Consider the following 18835-nt stretch of genomic DNA (forward strand, 5'->3'; position numbering starts at 1 on the left):
CTTTGGGCATATTAGTATCACCAATTGAGCATTGTGTCAACGCCACAGCCTACCCGAGTATTGTTGCTGACCATGTCCATCTCTTTATGACCAAAGGGTACCCATCATCTGATGGCTTCTTCCAGCAGGATAATGCACAATGTCATAAAGCGGGAATCATCTCAGACTGTTTTTTTGAACATGACAATAAATTCACTGTACTAAAATGGCCTCCATAATCACCAGAGCTCAATCCAATAGAGCACCTTTGGGATGTGGTGGAACAGGGATGTGTAGCCAACAAATCTGCAGCAACTGCGATGCTATCATGTCAATATGGACTAAAATCTCTGAGGAATGTTTCCAGTACCTTGTTGAATCTATGCCATAAAGGAATAAGGTAGTTCTGAAGGCAAAATGGGGTCCAACCTAGCACTAGTAAGGTATACCTAATAAAGTGGCCAATGAGTGTATAGTCACAATTTAAAAGTCACCAATTATTATAACCTAAGTCAAAAATAAGTCACAATCCTAGTAAATTAAACAATATTTATTTCTGTTTTTCCACGACTCTTGACACGTTTTCAAGTGAGCAATGAAGAGCAAATATGCTGCATCCTCAACGAAATGTACAGGACAATACTGCAATAAACAGCCGTACCAAAAAACAACACATATTTGTATACATAATTATATTGGCAACCATTAGAACTGTAAATATGCTGGCAGTAAATATAGTCAACTTCTGAAGTCTTTCAATCTTCTGTACAGATAAAAATAGAGCAATAATTACATCAAATTATTTAATAACATCTATATTTACGGACATGATGATCAGTAAAGTATAAAGGGCAGAGCAGAGGCTTTGAGGAGGATAATAGAGATTGCACATATTCACAAATGCATATACACGTACAAAAGAAATGGTATTTGGAGACACATCAAGAACACTAGAGCATCTAAAACAGCACAAGATGAATACAAAGCAGTGGAATGTAGTATATGGAGGTAAAGGACAGGGCTGTCTGTGAGGAGGGTGGTTTCTGCTGCCCTGCCCTGAGAATGATGGTTAAGACGAGGCTCTCAGTCTTCCAGTGTACGGAAAGCGTTTTGCATGTCTTCAAGGAGCTGAGCGTAATCAGCTTTAATCTTCTCCTCACCCTCTTTCACAGGGTCCTGAAATGTAGATAAAAGAATTGAATAAAAACACATCTTTGGGATAATGGGATATCCCAAAATGGGATAAAATTACTCATCTTTTATTTAAGTATGTATTTTTAGGGCAGGAGAGCAGAAAGTAGTTTTATATACTTTTTATATTTAATGTTTGGTATAAAAAATAAAATGTAAGTCAGTCAGTCTTTATTCATTTCCCGAAGGCAATTTGGTTGCAGCATACAAGAATGTCACACATAATACACAAAAGCACATTATATATGACAAATTCTACCTTAACTTTAAAAACTTTACAGCTGAGGGAATGAAGGAAAATTTAAACTGATTTGTTTTACTAATAGGAGTTCTGTATCGAATACCAGAAGGGAGAAGATAAAACTCGTGGTGCATAGGAAGGGAATCATCTGAAAGAATACTCTGAGCTTTACTCAAAACTTGTCTATGGTTTAACTGAGCCATGGTCATCTGTTTTCTCCCTGTTATTTTTCCTCCTAGGTTCACAATTTTCTCCAGACAACTCTTATTTTTCCCACTTAAAGAACTGAACCAACAAAGCAAACAAAAAGATAACAGTGACTGAATGTATGAACTGTAAACATGCACATGAGTGATTGGTCTATATTAAAAGATCTTAATTTCTGTAAACAGTATAGTCGTTGTTGCCCCTTCTTACACAACATATTAGTATTAACAGAAAAAGGCTAATTATTATCTAAAACAGTTCCCAAATAACTATACTGAACAACACTCTCAACACCCTCTCCATTAATACTAGTTTGCTTACCCTTAATCTCCTCTTACGATTAAAATCAATAGTCACCTCTTTAGTCTTAAGAACATTCATTCATTCAGTCCCTTTATTAATCTGGGGTCGCCACAGCGAAATGAACCGCCAACTTATCCAGCAAGTTTTTACGCAGCGGATGCCCTTCTAGCCGCAACCCATCTCTGGGAAACATCCACAAATACACACACACACACTCATACACTACGGACAATTTAGCCTACCCAATTCACCTGTACCGCATGTCTTTGGAAACCGGAGCACCCGGAGGAAACCCACGCGAACGCAGGGAGAACATGCAAACTCCACACAGAAACGCCAACTGAGCCGAGGATCGAACCAGCGACCCAGCGACCTTCTTGCTGTGAGGCGAACGTGCTACCCACTGCGCCACTGCGTCGCCGTCTTAAGAACATTCACTGGTAAGAAAGCCTCCTGACACCAGCTGGAAAAATAATCAATTACAGGACCGTGCGTGGAGTCTTCCTCAATTAACAAACTAACAATTACAGAATCAACTGCAAATTTTAAAATGTACCTATTACTAAAAATACTCCACTTAGGACACCTTAGCAACCACCTAGCAACACCTTAGCAACCACTCAGAACACCCTAGCAACCACCTAGCAACACCTTAGCAACCACCTAGCAACCACTCAGGACACCCTAGCAACCACCTAGCAACGCCTTAGCAACCACCCAGAATACCCTAGCAACCACCTAGCAACCACTTAGGACACCTTAGCAACCACCTAGCAACACCTTAGCAACCACTCAGAATACCCTAGCGACCACCTTGCAACACCTTAGTAACCACTTAGCAACTAGTCAGAACACCTTATCAACTACCTAGCACCACATTAGCAACCACCTAGCAACCACTCAAAACACCCTAGAAACCGTCTAGCACCACCTTAGCAACCACCTAGCAACCACTTAAAACACCCTAGCAACCGCCTAGTAAAATGCTAATTCATGCTAGAATCATGCTAACAACATGCTAATTCATGCTAGAATCATGCTAGTAACATGCTAATTTATGCTAGAATTATGCTAACAACATGCTAATTCATGCTAGAATCATGATAATTCATGCTAGAATCATGCTAACAACATGCTAATTCATGTAAGAATCATGCTACTAACATGCTAATTCATGCTAGAATTATCCTAGTAGCATGCTAATTCATGCTAGAATCATGCTAGTAACATGCTAATTCATGCTAGAATCACGCTAACAACATGCTAATTCATGCTAGAATCATGCTAGTAACATGCTAATTCATGCTAGAATCATGCTAGTAACATGCTAATTCATGCTAGAATCACGCTAACAACATGCTAATTCATGCTAGAATCATGCTAGTAACATGCTAATTCATGCTAGAATCATGCTAGTAACATGCTAATTCATGCTAGAATCACGCTAACAACATGCTAATTCATGCTAGAATCATGCTAACAAAATGCTAATTCATGTAAGAATCATGCTACTAACATGCTAATTCATGCTAGTAATAAGTTAACTCAAGCTAAAATCATACTAACATTCTATTTACACTTTAAAACCACTTCAAACTTTCAGATTCGGCTTTTCAAGCCACTATAAAGTTTGTCCTCAAACTTTAATATCTAGTTTTATTTGTTTTCCTACTATCCTGTCCTGTAATTAAATGCATGCCATCCCAGGCAGAACCCACATTTCCCATTTTTAATTTTACTTCAAGTTTTCCCTTATATACTGCTTTAGCCCTTTTAATTTCCCACTCAACTTCTTTTTTTGTCTATGACACTCAACAATAACTTTCTCTTTAAAGGCCATAAGAGTCTTAAGTGATTTTGTAACACATGTTTTTTTAAATTGAAAATTTCCTAAAGGATTTCACAGGAATAATCATATCCTCACAAAACATCACGTAACTGCAAACTACATCAAACTTCATCAATGAAGTAACATACATAATGTAAATACTTTAATATATATTGACAAGATAATGAAAGTTATAATAAACTAAGTGGAAATGACATTTTGCTTAGAATAAATGCAGGGTTGATTTTAATTACAGAAAACTTAAAAGCAATCAGTGTTTATGTCCTGTACCTTAAACTTCATGGAGCTGATCCTGTAGAGGATTTCTCCCATGTGCTCTCTGATCATGGCCCAGGTGATCTTATTGTCGCTCTGTGCCGTGGTCTCTACGGCATGACGAGCCATATCATAAAATGCAATCATGTTGGACAAGACACCAACCGTCTTATAGAAAGGACAGAACCTGAAAATGAAAAGAAATGTTTCAGTCTTATTGAACAAATAAGTGAATGATCAGCAGCTTATGCAGCACATGTGCAATACCTGTCATACGGTGTGTATCCATTTTGTTGCAAGAAATCATCCTTGATCAGCTTGGCAACTTCCAGGGTGATCTTATCCGTTTCAGCCAATGAAGCCTTTAAATTAATATTCAAAACATATTTTACTACTTTAGAATAACCATATAAGGTGAGAAACTGCAGGCAAAAATATGTCAATTTTGAGATTTTTCATCTAATGGTAAGAAAAACTTTCCAGTATGTGTCTATTGTTTGCATAAATTATATATATATATATATATATATATATATATATATATATATATATATATATATATATATATATATATATATATATATATATATATATATATATATATATAATAAGTAATATATGTTATTATGTTAAAAAATAAGTGTGTATATTTACCATGTTATTTTAAATCCAGACACATATGTGTTGCATTTCATTTAGGTCATAATTCTCCTAGATTACGGAAATGTGTATTACTGTTTCTAGCCAATAGATGTCTGTGCATGCGTCAAGATGCAAGAGTCATTTTTCTTTTCTCCCAGTCAAATTAGCCTAATTGTATTTTATATAAACATACAATTTTTTATGTTTGTTCTTTGTATTCACTGATTTATGGAGTGTTGAAAAATAAAATCCCCTCTGTATTTAAAAAATATATTTTTTAGTTTATTTTTATGCTTATTTTTAGCATTTTAAAATGTTCCAAATAAAATGTAATTGTATTTAAATAACTTACAACTATTTGAAAGTATTTAAAAATAATTTTCATGCATTAAAAAATACAAAAAATTCCAAATAAATGTAAATTAATTTTTTAACGTTATTTATAATAATTTCATTGTAATTTTTTTAGAAGTATCTAAAAAGGGACCTATTATATCCCTTTTTACAAGATGCAAAATAAGTCTAGATAGAACTAAGATTCAACTTAATTTTTTTTATTACACATGCACAAGTACAAAGTAACGAAATGAAGTTTAGGTCTAACCAGGAGTGCAATAGCAGTAGGTACAGGATAAAGGTATAAGTTATAAAGTGCAATTATAGAAAAACTAGTGATATTTAGAGATGGATGTACTATGAACATTTTTTACAGGTTGTATTAGCTATGACAGAGATTTACAATAGATGAATATATGTGCAGGTAGCTATTAATAATCAGACGTTTGCAGATAGATACGAACATAATTACAAATGTATATGTACAGTGGGTATGTACAATTCAAAATGAATTAGTGTAATGTGGTGTGATGAATATGTGCAATTTTCAAATGTGCAAATATTAAATAGTGCAGTGATTATGAGTGTGTATGTAAAGTTTCAACTCAAAATACCACACAAACAATGCTTTACAACTCTGAAACTGGCCCTTTAAGGCTTTTATTCTAATTGTGCCATTTTGGCGACTATCGCTTTAAATTTAAATGAGATTATGCTCTATTGAAAATAGGGCGGAGCTACAAACACCTGTGTGTCAGCATCAGCTTGCTAATGCTAATGGGGCAGAGCTAGTCGCTAATAGGCAGGGCATTCTCCCTCTCCCTCTGGGGATATGTACAAAAATCCCACTGTAAAATTTGAGAACAAATATGACTCTAATATATCACAAAAGAAACTTATGCTAAGCTGACTTCATCCAAAATTACTTTTTTTGTGTGATAGAATGCATGCAAGGTAATTACTTTGGTTGTAAAATGCCTTCTTTGCATAATTGTACTATTTTTTACATTTGCTATTTTTAATGTAATGTTATTAGAAATAACAGTTTTTTTTTTTTAAACATTCACCTGCAGTGTTAAGTTTTTACAGTTTTAATACTAACAAAACAAATAGGTACACACAACAAACACACATTAATCTACAATCTCACCTTCCCCACGAGCTGCACAATCTCAGCCAGGTCCTCTTCTTCCTGCAGGATCTCTTTGGCTTTAGTGCGCAGCGGCACAAACTCAGGGAAGTGTTTATCATAGTACTCGTCCAGCGCTCGTGTGTACTTACTGTAACTGATTAGCCAGTTCACTGAGGGGAAGTGCTTCCTCTGAGCCAGCTTTTTGTCCAGACCCCAAAACACCTAGATGGGACAAAGACAGAGAGTTAATAAATTAACTAAAAAAAGTGAAATTGGTTCCCATATAAACAAACAAACAAACATAATTCTTTTTAAAGACAGAACTCATGAATCTATTTTTCCCCATCACAATTCTGGATTCAAACTGTTCTTGCAAGTTTGAAAAAAGGCGTTTTATTTTTTTATTCTGGATAGAAATTCTAAACAGTAAATTTCAGTATTCCAGACGTTTATCTCACAATTCAAAATTTACACTTCATAATTATGACATTACATCTCACATTTTGGTATTTAAAATGAACAAATCCATGTTTATAAATCTTAATCATTACTTTAACAGATCTACAATTCAGAGTTTCTCTCTCACAAATCCAGGTTTATACCTTACAAATCTGACAATTGTCTTACAGATCAGAGTTTGTCTTGCAATAGTTTTTTTTTTCCTCAGAGTTTTAAGATGTTACTATTTAACCTCTCATTATATAGAATTACAAATGTAAAGGGTATAAAATAAAAATAAATGTAAATTTCTCGGGGGATGGGGTGTGGATCTGAATAGTAAGACAAAAAATTCACAATTATTTTTTATTCCAGCTTCCATAATTTCTCTCTAGAAGAAACACAAACAGTGATTTTCTAATACGAAGTTTTTCAATCATAGATTGCAATAAGAAAGAAATCTACACTCACTTGTACAATACCAAGTGTAGCAGAGGTCACAGGATCTGAGAAATCACCACCAGGGGGAGACACACTGCCATTAAAACAAAAGCAGATCATGAACATGAACGTAATAATGAATGAACATGAACGTAATAATGAATCATTTATTAATCATTTATTACTGTTTAACAAGTGATTTTGCCTATTATAATGTGATCCTAGATAAACATCTATGTTCATCCTGCAAAATCATTCCTGTGAGAATATCTAATTCATACCCAATCTCTACCCCTAAATGTAAATTATACCCAAAATCAAAGGAGATTTTTAGTTGGATAACGATGATGTAAAAGCACATAACCCTAACTGTAAGCCAAAAAAATTTGGCTGATTGGAATATTAATCCAGGATCAACAGAGTCAAGCCTGAAATGATTCAAGTTTTCATTCAAATGTAAAAAAAAAGCGGAGAAATATGTTTTTCCCGCAGTGATGCCTCATCTTATTATCTTTAAAGAGAAGCCTATGTCATTTCTGGTCTGAAAAAAATAGTTTGAATTGGTTGAATAAAAGTAACTTTAAGCCAGAATTTTACAGGGGTATGAATAATTTCAGGCTTGACTGTAGATAATGATTCAGAAACATGTCCTAGGTAAATAAATAAAAAAAATTCACACAAACTATTTATTAACACACGTCAAACTAAATAACATCACCAACAACCAAATTATGAGTAAAATCAATAAACATAATGAAAGTAACTCTACTTACGCTCCCACAATGCTGACACTGCCCTCTCTCTCTGGGTTCCCTAGACATTTAACTCTTCCGGCACGCTCATAAAACGAAGCCAGACGTGCTCCGAGATATGCAGGATAACCGCTGTCTGTGATTAGGAGCACACGAAGACAAACATTTAGATTCTATCTTATAATTCTTGATATTTGCCGTTTACAGAACACACATACCAGCAGGCATCTCAGCCAGACGACCAGAGATCTCTCTCAAAGCCTCTGCCCATCGAGACGTAGAGTCAGCCATCATGCTCACATTGTAGCCCATGTCTCTGAAATACTCAGACAGCGTGATTCCTGGATGATGTAAACAATTGGTAATGACGATGATAAATATAACACACCGCTAGATTCATGTTCCCTATGCGCTACCTGTCAAAAGTTTGAGATCAGTTCGATTTTAAATACTGTTCAACAAGGCTGCATTTATTTAACAAAAAATGCAGTATTAGGTGTACAACTGTAACTGAAATATTATTACAATTTTAAATAACTATGCTCTCATTGAATGTGGTTGAGAATTAATTATATTCTAGTGATTTAAAACTGAATTTTCAGCAAAATTACTCCAGTCTTCAGTGTCATTTGATCCTTCACAAAGCATTCTAATATAACGATTTAGGTTTAAGAAACATTTATTATTATAATCACTGTTGAAAACTGTGGAGCTGCTTCATATTTTTGTGCAAACTGTAATACAGTATCATTTAAAAGAAAAATTCAAAATGTTTATTTTATTCATCAAGAATAAATTAAATTGTAAATGATTAAAACACATTTATAAATGTTTTTTAAAAACTGTGTAATTTTAAAATGAGTTTTTATAATAATGCATCATTATTCAGTGCTTCTCACAGGTTTGAAATATACTTTCGGTGGCAGCCGGATTGCAATACACCTTTTACCCAAAGCACAGTTAACTATATGTGACAAACAAAACTTAATTTGATTGTTAACAATATTTTTAATTTATTAAGAAACTGTTAAAGACCGTTTCTTTTTTAATGGGTTAAAGACATAAAAAAAATCCACTATTTCTCTCACTTTTATGTTATTCAGGAGCCATGTGCACTTACTGACAGGTAAAATCTGCTTCTCTCTAAAAAAGTCCAGGTTGCTTTATTGGCATGACATTTTGTACAGTATTGCCAAAGCATTTTTGATGTATAAAATATTCTAACTATATTATCCTAATCAATTTAATAAGATAAACAGCAAATGGGAAATAAATCAAATAAAAAAGGAATAAAAACGAACAATATCTAAATTATATTAATTACAAGAATAAAAGGTGTAGATTATTTCAGGCAAATGAGTTGATTAGCTATTTCTAATAGTGTACAACTTTTTTGCAGCCAATTTAGATCTAATTTTGTCTTCTCCGACTGTTTGGTTTTTCTGAGTCGTTTATATTTAAAAAATTAATTTAAATTTAAACGTTAAATATGTTTCTCTCGCTCTCACAGTTGTTTGCATACATTTGACGATAGTTTTAGAAAGCAAATCAAAAACAAATCACAGACATTTTAGATTTAAAAACCCGGACGGATGCAGCAAGTGCCAAAAAGGTGCATCTCTGTGGGTCTTAAAAACAATGCACAATACACCCGCCCAAGTAAAGTCTGTGTATGGGAAGCACTGTTATTGTTTCACAAAACAAAAAACATGAAAAAATTTATTCAACATTGATAATTATAAGAATTACTATTAATGATTGACTACTAATGATAATTGATCAAAACTAAAGAACAAATTAGCATATTATAATTATTTCTGAAGGACCGTGGAACACTGAAGAGTGGAATGATGCTGGAAATTCAGATTTTAATCAGAGGAATCAGTTAAATGAATTCAAATCCAAAAAAGACAATAATTATTTTAAATTGTAATATTACTTCACAATTTTAGTTTTTATTGGCCATTCAATCACATAAAATCAGCCGAATTGAGCACAAGTCTTTAAAAAGAAACTAAAATAAAGGGACAGTTCACAAAAAAATTTAATTCTGCCATTTACGGACCCATTACTTGCTTCAAAGCTTTAGGAGTTGAAACACAAAAGAAGACATTTTAAAAAGTTTTTTGAAAACTGTAAATAACCACTGACTTCCATATTATTTGTTTGTTCTACTACAGAAATTAATGGCTGCAGGTTTCTTCAAAATATCTTCTTTTGTGTTCATACAGGTTTGGAACCACTTGGGCGATAGTAAATATTGAGTAAATTTGTATGTTTTTGGTAAATTATCCCTTTAAATCTTAAATCTGATCTCAAACATTTGACCTATAATTTATGAGATCTTCAACAAACCTGTGTAAATAGAAGCTTCTCTGGCAGCCACAGGCATGTTGGATGTGTTTGCAACCAAAGCTGTTCTCTTCATGATGCTCTCCACCTTACCTCCCACTTCCATGGTCAGCTATAGGGCAATAAGAACTGTCAATCACTCCAGCACCAATCACAGTTTGAGTTGCTGGTTTAATGATAACTGAAGCTACCATACCCACCTCAGGAAAATCTCGAAGTACTTCAGACATTTCATTTCCTCGTTCTCCACAGCCCACATAGATGATGACATCACTGTTAGAGTACTTAGACAGAGACTGAGAAATCACGGTTTTACCACATCCGAAAGCACCGGGGATTGCTGTGGTTCCTCCTTGCACACATCTGGTGAAACAAAAAATAAAACATAAAATAGCTGTAGAAGTATCAGATGTTTACAGAACTGTTTAAAGGTTAGTTTTTTTTAATGGCTTATTTAGAAACAATGCATTAAAGATGCAGTGGGTGATCTCCCACAATGCTAACCGGTTACCATAATATCTTTGAAGCACAGTCCCTTCCCTGCCATCTAAATCCACGCCACTTGAAACACGAGCATGCACACCTTAAAAATGACAGACAACTTTCTCTCACGTGCTGTTCTATAGCGACTCTGCTTAGTGCTTGGCCGGCAGTATGCAGGAATTACATTTATTACTAGGCCATATTTACATGCTATTTCAAACCGAATATTCAAAGTAGCATGTTAAACAATATAGGGAGCGTGTCACAGGTTGTCATTGTTCAAAAATGAACCAATGTGATGTGAATATAAAAACAACTTTAGCTCAGTAAAGCAGGCTAGGCGCTATTTACTTATGTTTTGTTGTTAAACTAAATTAAAATCTACATTATCGATGCTGTAAAAGGACTCGAATGAAACTGAAAATAGTCACATCAATCTTTCGCCAGGAGATTACAGTTGTTGAACAACACTACTGTGCATTTAACCCATTCGTAACAACAACACAATCTACATCAGCTTTGCGTGACTAAAATAGTTTTAAAGCATAACATGACCTGTCTAAAAGAAATACTTCAGCCATGGTGTCGTCCTTCCTTCACCGTGCTAAAGAAACTCCAATATTGATTCAGGATTTTAAAAAGTTTTGATTGAGCATTTGTTTTGCTCTCTCTGTCTCTCGTCTCGTGTGCAGGTGAACATGTGTGCCCGCCAAATGGTGGATCTGAATGAACGGCAGCAGATGTTCAAATCTACATTTGCTGACAGACAACTTGAGCTACTTAGAGTTATGGGAATTGTCAGCCTGACAATATTTAATTGGATGAACATTTGTTTTAGTTTTATGCCTTACCCAGAATATAAAAATACATATAAATATGTTTAGATTATTTACTTTGATCATTACTATTGGAATGTGAAGAGACTTTCAACCAAAACAGCAAAGAATTCTGAAGACAATTACCTACTGCACCAAAAAAAATAAAAAATAAACTGTTAAAACATTTGCAAGGTTACAAAAAATTTACTTTTTATTCATCAAATATGAATAAAAATAAATATTTCAGAATATTGAGTTACATTTTACTATATAAAAAACTTCAAGCTTTTGAACATCTTACCTTTTATAATTGGAGAAAATAAAAACTAACATAAATGTAAAAACAAAAAGATTAATATATTGAATATTAATGAAAAACAAAAATATTCCAATTATAATATCATTTTAAAACATCTTGTATACAATTTCAGAAAAATTCCATGGTGTTTAGATATATGGTAACACTTTATTTTACATTTGTCCTTGTTAAGTTACATATATTAATTTTAGTAATAGTAATTCATGCAGGATTAAATGCAATAAATTTCAAATAAATCCTATCATAATCCTACAATATATTACAATAGTACATGTTTTATTTTTATCTTTTGCCACTTTATAGTTATTTTAATGTTGTTCATATATATATATATATATATATATATATATATATATATATATATATATATATATATATATATATATATATATATATATATATATATATATATATATATATATATATATATATTAGGGATGGGAAGATTAACCGATATGTATCGATACGCGGTCATGCGCGTGCACGATGCGAGTGCATCGGTTGAGCAGCAGAGGACGAATGAAATTTTGGAAGCAAATCGAGATACATCGGTTTTTGCGAGATGCATCGATTTTTCCGAGATACAGCTTATATTTTTAATATAGAATGTATTTTTTATTTATTAACAAGTGTTGTCAACCTGTTTTTGGCGCATAATTTAATCGACCTACATAAAGTAAGCCTTAGCAACAGATTTGCGGATGTGCACACACTACAACTCAGTGTATCAGGTGTGCGGATGAAGCTAGTGGAGCGCCCTCAGAAAGTGCGAGAAGCAAAACAAACATTTTATTCCCCACTGAGTTTTAAATCTAAAGTATGGCAAGCAACATTATGGATTTAAGGATGGACGACATGACAGGACAGATGCAATTTGCAAAATGTGCCGCGCATCTGTAAAATACGCGGGCAGTACGACTAATCTGAAATCTCACTTGAAGCAGCGCCACGGTGTTGTTGTGAAAGCATCTTCCAGTGTTTCTGCATCCCCGGCTTTCGCACTGCTTCAACCAGCTCCAAAAGTGGTGAGAAAAGCATTGCAAGTTTTTTTTCCGTGCGCAACAGTTCTGCTCGCTCTACGCCAATAACGAATGCTATTGCATTGTTCATCTGCAAAGATATTCAGCCTAGTGTCACGGAGAACGAAGGTTTTAAACACCTCCTCCTGTTAATTTTTATTTAATTATAATAATAATAATATTAATAATAATAATGATAAAAATAATTGGGTGTCACGGTGGCACAGTGGGTAGTTTGACCACCTCACAGCAAGAAGATTGCTGGTTTGTTATATTTTTATTAGCCTGTTGTTTACAGTGACAGTGATGTTTCAAAGCAGCATAACACTGCTAGTTCACAACCTTAAGTTTTGAATAATCAGTGGCAAAATATATCTTTGTAAAACTTGTTTTCATAGTTGAAAAGTTAAATCACAATTCTTGTTGTGCATTGCTAAATTTATTTATGTTGAAAGAGTGCAAATATATACATATTTTTTAATTGATATTGCACTTATACATTCTGTTTATCTTGAAAATACTTAAATAATATGTGCTATATGTTCTAAAATGGCCCTCTACTGTAAACTGACACTCTGGCTCTGAGAGAAGAGCCAGTTTGTAAAAAAAAGTCTTGGTTTTGCTTGGTTTATAAATAATCAAACTCATTCAATGGCACAGCATCCTCTTTCACATCATCTCATAAACTTGATCTAATTAGTGCTGAAATATCGCATTGTATCGTGATATGGGTGTGAATCGTATCGTGTTGCATCGCAATATGTCACAAATGTATCGCTAATATATCGGATCGTATTCTTTGTATCGAGATGCGTATCGGATCGGCATTATAGCTTAGATGCCCAACCCTAATATATATATATATTATATATATATATATATATGCATGTATGTGTGTATGTATGCATGTATGTATATGAAAATTTGGCTTTAGATATTTATCAACTGTCTAATATGCGTAATTTTAAAAGTTAAAATATTTACATGAAAAATGACTTTGTGAACCAGCATTACTATTATGAAAAACCTGGATTTATTATTATAATACAGAAGTATTTCAGAAAGCATGACTCACGGAAAGAGGGCATCCAGGACTCTCTGTCCAGTCAGCAGAGGGTGATTTGCAGGAAGTTTCTCTGTGACGGGACGCACCTGACGCACCGGCCACACCTGCATCATAGTGAACTTCTCTTTCACCCCCTCAAACTCCAGCTCCAACACCACATCCTAACAATAACACACAAACATTGAATTATACATCACAGTAATGGTAATTTTCCTGTTTTTTTGGAAAATGTTTGCATGTTATCGGCCTCACCGAGACATCATAGTTTCCAGGTGGTGCGACGTATGTGACGGTTCCTCTGCTTTTCGGGGGTAACATGATTTTATGTTTAATGAGAGAGTTTTCGAACACGTTCCCATAAATATCACCTCCAGTGATGTGACTGCCAACCTGGACACATGAAAAATCATTTAAATCACTTCATCATTTGACTAATCACGTGATTCCTTTTTGTTATTGTGTTGGTGTTATTTTAAAGAGATTATTTCAGAGACTGTTAAGTGTAATGCTGAGCTGCCTAAATTTAATTGAGTGGAAACAATTCATTAGGTATGCACCCTAACTATATTTAATTTTATATAAAACAACCAAAAGCTCTTTTAGCATTAATTACAATAAAATTAAATTTGAACATCTTTTTTTGAAAATAGACTCATTTTACAAGTCACTTAGAGTTAAACAGCTGAGTTTTACCATTTTTTAATTCAATCAGCCAATCTCTGGGTCTGCCAGGTAGATTTTAGCTTAGCTTAGCATAAATCATTGCATCAGATTAGACCATTAGCATCTCACTCAAAAATTTCCAAAAAGTCTTTCGATAATATTCCAATTTAAAGCCGTGGTGCAGGGAAAAAGTTGCTTAATCATTACACCAGAATGAGAGTATAACTCCTAGCCATACTGACTTAGAAAATAGCAACTTTTAATTTTCCGTCAGTTACATTACATGATGTACCTACAGAAGAATCATGCTTTAAATAGGAAAATTAGCAAATCTCTTTTGATGGTCTAGTCCAACTCAATGATTTATGCTATGCTAAACTAAAATGCTCCTGCCAGACCCAGAGATCAGCTGAATGGATTTTAAAATGGTAAATCTCAACTGTTCATCCATGGTGACTTGCAAAAGACTTTTAACTAGAAATGAATGTCACTTACACGCAAATTCTTTGATGGAGTGAACTCCCATTTGAGATCACGGTTAAGAGCACCAATGTTGACTCCCCTGGGAATGTAGATGCTTTGAGTTAGGTCGTTGATGTCTTTAAGGGGACGCTGAATACCATCAAAGATGGAGCCCATGATTCCTGGCCCTAACTCCACAGAGAGGGGCTTCCCTGTGCGCAGGACAGGGTCTCCGACTGACACACCAGCTGATGAGAGCTCAGGAAAACCACAACACTGTTTGACAGATTCTACATACAGAGCATCAGCTATGGCAGCGATTCACCTTTTTCTGATACCAGTTTGAGATTATATTCCAATGAATTGAAAGTAGTCATTTTAAATAATAAAGTTGTGCTAAAAAAATAATCCATATACACAGTGAAGACTGTGGGAGAGGTACGCTTGGCATTGTGCTTTATCCGCTATGAAAATAACATCTTTATCAAGCATATCTCATACATTCATTTACCTTTCAGCTTAGTCCCTTTATTAATCTGAGGTCGCTACAGCAGAATGAACCACCTACTTTTCCTGCATATGTTTTACGCAGTGGATGCCCTTACAGCTGCAACCCATCTCTGAGAAACATCCATACACACTCATACACTTCGGACAATTTAGCCTACCCAATTCACCTGTACCGCATGTCTTTGGACTGTGGGGGAAACCGGAGCACCCGGAGGAAACTCACGCGAACATGCAAACTCCACAGAGAAACACCAACTGACCCAGCCAAGGCTCGAACCAGCGACCATCTTGCTGTCAGGCAACAGCACTACCTACTGCGCCACTGCGTCCCCTATCAAGCATATCTAATAAGGTAGCTTGTTAATTCTAGTAAGTTGCCTTTTGACATTTGATGGGAAAACTGTGAGGAAAATAATGCCACCTCATTGTACCCAGTTTTTTAACACTTCACTGATTGTTTAGTCTAATGGAAGATACTCCCATCATTTACAAAAAGCATTATGTAGGAAAAAAGGTGGATTAAAATTGTGTCATGTCCTGAGGTAATAAATAGGATACATGTCTCCTCATAGACCTGAATGGTGGCCATATCACCCTCCAGTCTAATGATCTCTCCCACAAGCTCACTGTGACCCACTCGCACCAGCTCGTACATAGCAGCTCCTGCCATACTGGAGGCTGTCACCACTGTAACACAAGTAGAAGAATTGTGACAATTAGTGGAACCTGTACTATGAATGACTCGAAGATTCAAATAAACTTCAATAAATGATGGGTTTGAAAAAATATTATAATAAAAATGTTCATCAGAAGTGTCATATTAATCCATTCATTCATTCATTTTCTTTTCGGCTTAGTCTCTTTATTAATCTGGGTCGCCACAGTGGAATGAACCGCCAACTTATCCAGACCATGTTTTATGCAGCAAATGCCTTTCCAGCCGCAACCCATCTCTGGGAAACATCCACACACAACTATTCACACACATCCACTATGGACAATTTAGCCAACACAATTCACCTAAACCAAATGTTTTTGGACTTGTGGGGGAAACCGGAGCACCCAGAGTCATACTAATCCAACAAAACTAAAATTAAAAATAAACAAATCATTAAATCTGGTGACATTAAAAAATTATTAAAAAGAGAAAAATAAACAAAAATTTAAAAACAAAACAAAAAACTCTACTATATAAAAATAGACACCCTATCAACATAATATCCCAACAAAATTAAACAATAATATAGAATAAAATGCAAAGATTCGGGTATACTTAATAAAAACCTAACAAGGAAAAAGTATGGTCACATTAATTAAATTAAATCTTTAGGAAAAAAAATAAAATTAACAAAAAATAATTAACAGCTTTGGTCACATATTAACAAAAAAAAAAGAGGAAATAAAAAAGGAAACAATAGAGAAAAATAAAATTAAAAGCTTTAAATATTAAAAACATAAAATGAAAAAAAAATGTAAAAAAAAAAAACTCATGGTAACCTATTAATTAAAATCAAATATTATGACATTTTTATTTGTACTAACCAGGTCCAGATACACCATGCACATATCCAAATTGTCCCTCCCGCTCCTCATCTCGGATTTTGGCCAACTTGGAGAAGTCCATTTTTAATGTGTCTGATATGAAATTATACAAAACGTGGAAAGATAAAGCAGATGATTATTTGGATTACTTTCTGTACCTAATATTACACTTCCTAGACCTATAAGCTCCACGTGGTTGTTGTATTTATCCCTATTCCTATATAGTGGTATAAACATAGCTATAATTTAAAATTATGTTTCTGTTACATTTTCTGTTACACGTTAAGTCATATAAAATGCAAAAGGAAACCAAATGTTTAACAGCCAATTTATATTATAAAGCATTCCATACAAGTCTAACATGAAACTCAGTCACATGACCAGCAGCACATGACACTGACTGACTGTAAAAAAAGAAATCATGGTGAGGAAGTAGGAAAAACTGTTGAGTAAATGTGGATAACATTATATTTTGTAGTCCCGAATTTAAATTAAAATTGATCAAATCATTTATAGTTAACAGACAACTAACTATCCCACAAAGACTAGAATAAAACGCATGACGTTGACAATATCATCCATAAAAATAGCCATTACTGGTTATTAAAAGCCTCATGAGGAACCAGTGGAACTTCCATGTTTTTGTGAATTTACAATCACATGATGCTCATATGAGATTTTTGATTAAGAGAGACAATTCGTTTATTTAGTGTAAAACTTTGCTTTTGCCTGTTTGGGTGTTGGTTTACAGACAATTTTAGCATATGTGAGTTAGTCAGCAAACCTAGCGTGTTGTTGTTAATTGGAAAGCAGCAGATAAATATTCTAAGCGGGCAACTACATATCTCAGTGCCCAAATAGAATCTTTTCAAAGTCAAAAACGACAAGATTAAACATAACATATTATTAAATATACATTATTTCAGTGTATTACATATTTTTAATGCTTGCCGCTTTAGGAGATCGATCTGTAAAGAGATGCTGCATGATCACATGATCGCGATGCTGCGATAGAATTTGACCTTTGCTGAAATCTTTGCTCATTTTTCGTGTCCCGTTAGTTAAACCGATTGATCTCACAGGTTTGTAAGCATTTCAAATCTCTTTATATACAATATATTTAAATATTTCAGCAATCGGAGTAGGATTATTCCCAATGCTGCAATAAAAACAAACATGTAATAACGTTAAGCAAACAGAATGAGCTGCACGCTGAGGCGAAGCGGACATTCAGATCGACACAGAACACAATTATACACTACATACAGCAGTATAATGAGCTGTTTATGAATGTTATGGATTATGAATGGCTGCAAAGAGAATGGGGAAAATCCTAACGTTAGTCCTATTTTTTGGCTGGCTAATCTAAATGTACATTTCTGCAATAGCGCAACAGCGTGAAAATGTTATGGTTGTCCAAAAAAAGAGTAAATACCTCAGATGATGAGACAGTCTGGGTCCTTTAGTGAGATGAAACGTGAGCAGCAATGAAAAGTCAGCTGACTTCATTCAGTCGGTCCAGTCCAGTTGTGAGATGACGTCACAGCCTGTCTCCCTATGCAGGGTCAAAGGTCAACTGCGCGTGCGTGAAACTCTACATTGCCCCCTAGTGTGTGTGGAAAAATAGTGCTGTGAAGGTGGTTCAGCATTTATGCATGCATTAATCCCTTCTTTATTAACCATTACTAGACTCAAATAATTAAAATTTTGTTTCAAATTGAGTTTTAAAAATACCTATTTAACAAGTCCTTGATTTTTTTTCTCATATTTACACATTTTGTAAATGCAAGTTTTAATATATATATTTAAAATAAAGTATAAAAAATGAAACAAAA

The 18835-nt window shown here is 34.3% G+C and overlaps 1 protein-coding gene across 1 annotated transcript; it reads right to left on the reverse strand.

Annotated features, from left to right (window-relative positions):
* Window positions 1-513: 513 nt before the first annotated feature.
* atp6v1ab (ATPase H+ transporting V1 subunit Ab) lies at window positions 514-18497 on the reverse strand. The gene is made up of 15 exons (XM_021470316.2): window positions 18436-18497; window positions 17001-17093; window positions 16017-16145; window positions 14982-15196; window positions 14076-14213; window positions 13833-13984; window positions 10319-10481; window positions 10122-10230; window positions 7985-8107; window positions 7788-7902; window positions 7045-7108; window positions 6154-6357; window positions 4293-4387; window positions 4041-4212; window positions 514-1155 (listed from the first exon to the last, which is right to left on the reverse strand). The coding sequence occupies exons 2-15, from the start codon at window positions 17080-17082 to the stop codon at window positions 1063-1065; spliced, it is 1854 nt and encodes a 617-aa protein (XP_021325991.1). The 5' UTR covers window positions 17083-17093; window positions 18436-18497; the 3' UTR covers window positions 514-1062.
* Between the last annotated feature and the right edge of the window lie 338 nt (window positions 18498-18835).

Source organism: Danio rerio, chromosome 24 (genome assembly GCF_049306965.1).
Source record: "Danio rerio strain Tuebingen ecotype United States chromosome 24, GRCz12tu, whole genome shotgun sequence".
In the NCBI taxonomy this organism is placed as follows: Eukaryota; Metazoa; Chordata; class Actinopteri; order Cypriniformes; family Danionidae; genus Danio; species Danio rerio.

Excerpts from the sequence above, each read along its gene's own strand:
- atp6v1ab (XM_021470316.2), bottom strand. The coding sequence starts at position 17,082 with ATGGACTTCTCCAAGTTGGCCAAAATCCGAGATGAGGAGCGGGAGGGA. Across the intron at positions 6,358-7,044 it reads CTACACTTGGTATTGTACAA|GTGTTTTGGGGTCTGGACAA; the intron begins GTGAGTGTAGAT and ends TGTCCCATCTAG. Across the intron at positions 4,213-4,292 it reads GGATACACACCGTATGACAG|GTTCTGTCCTTTCTATAAGA; the intron begins GTATTGCACATG and ends TTTCATTTTCAG.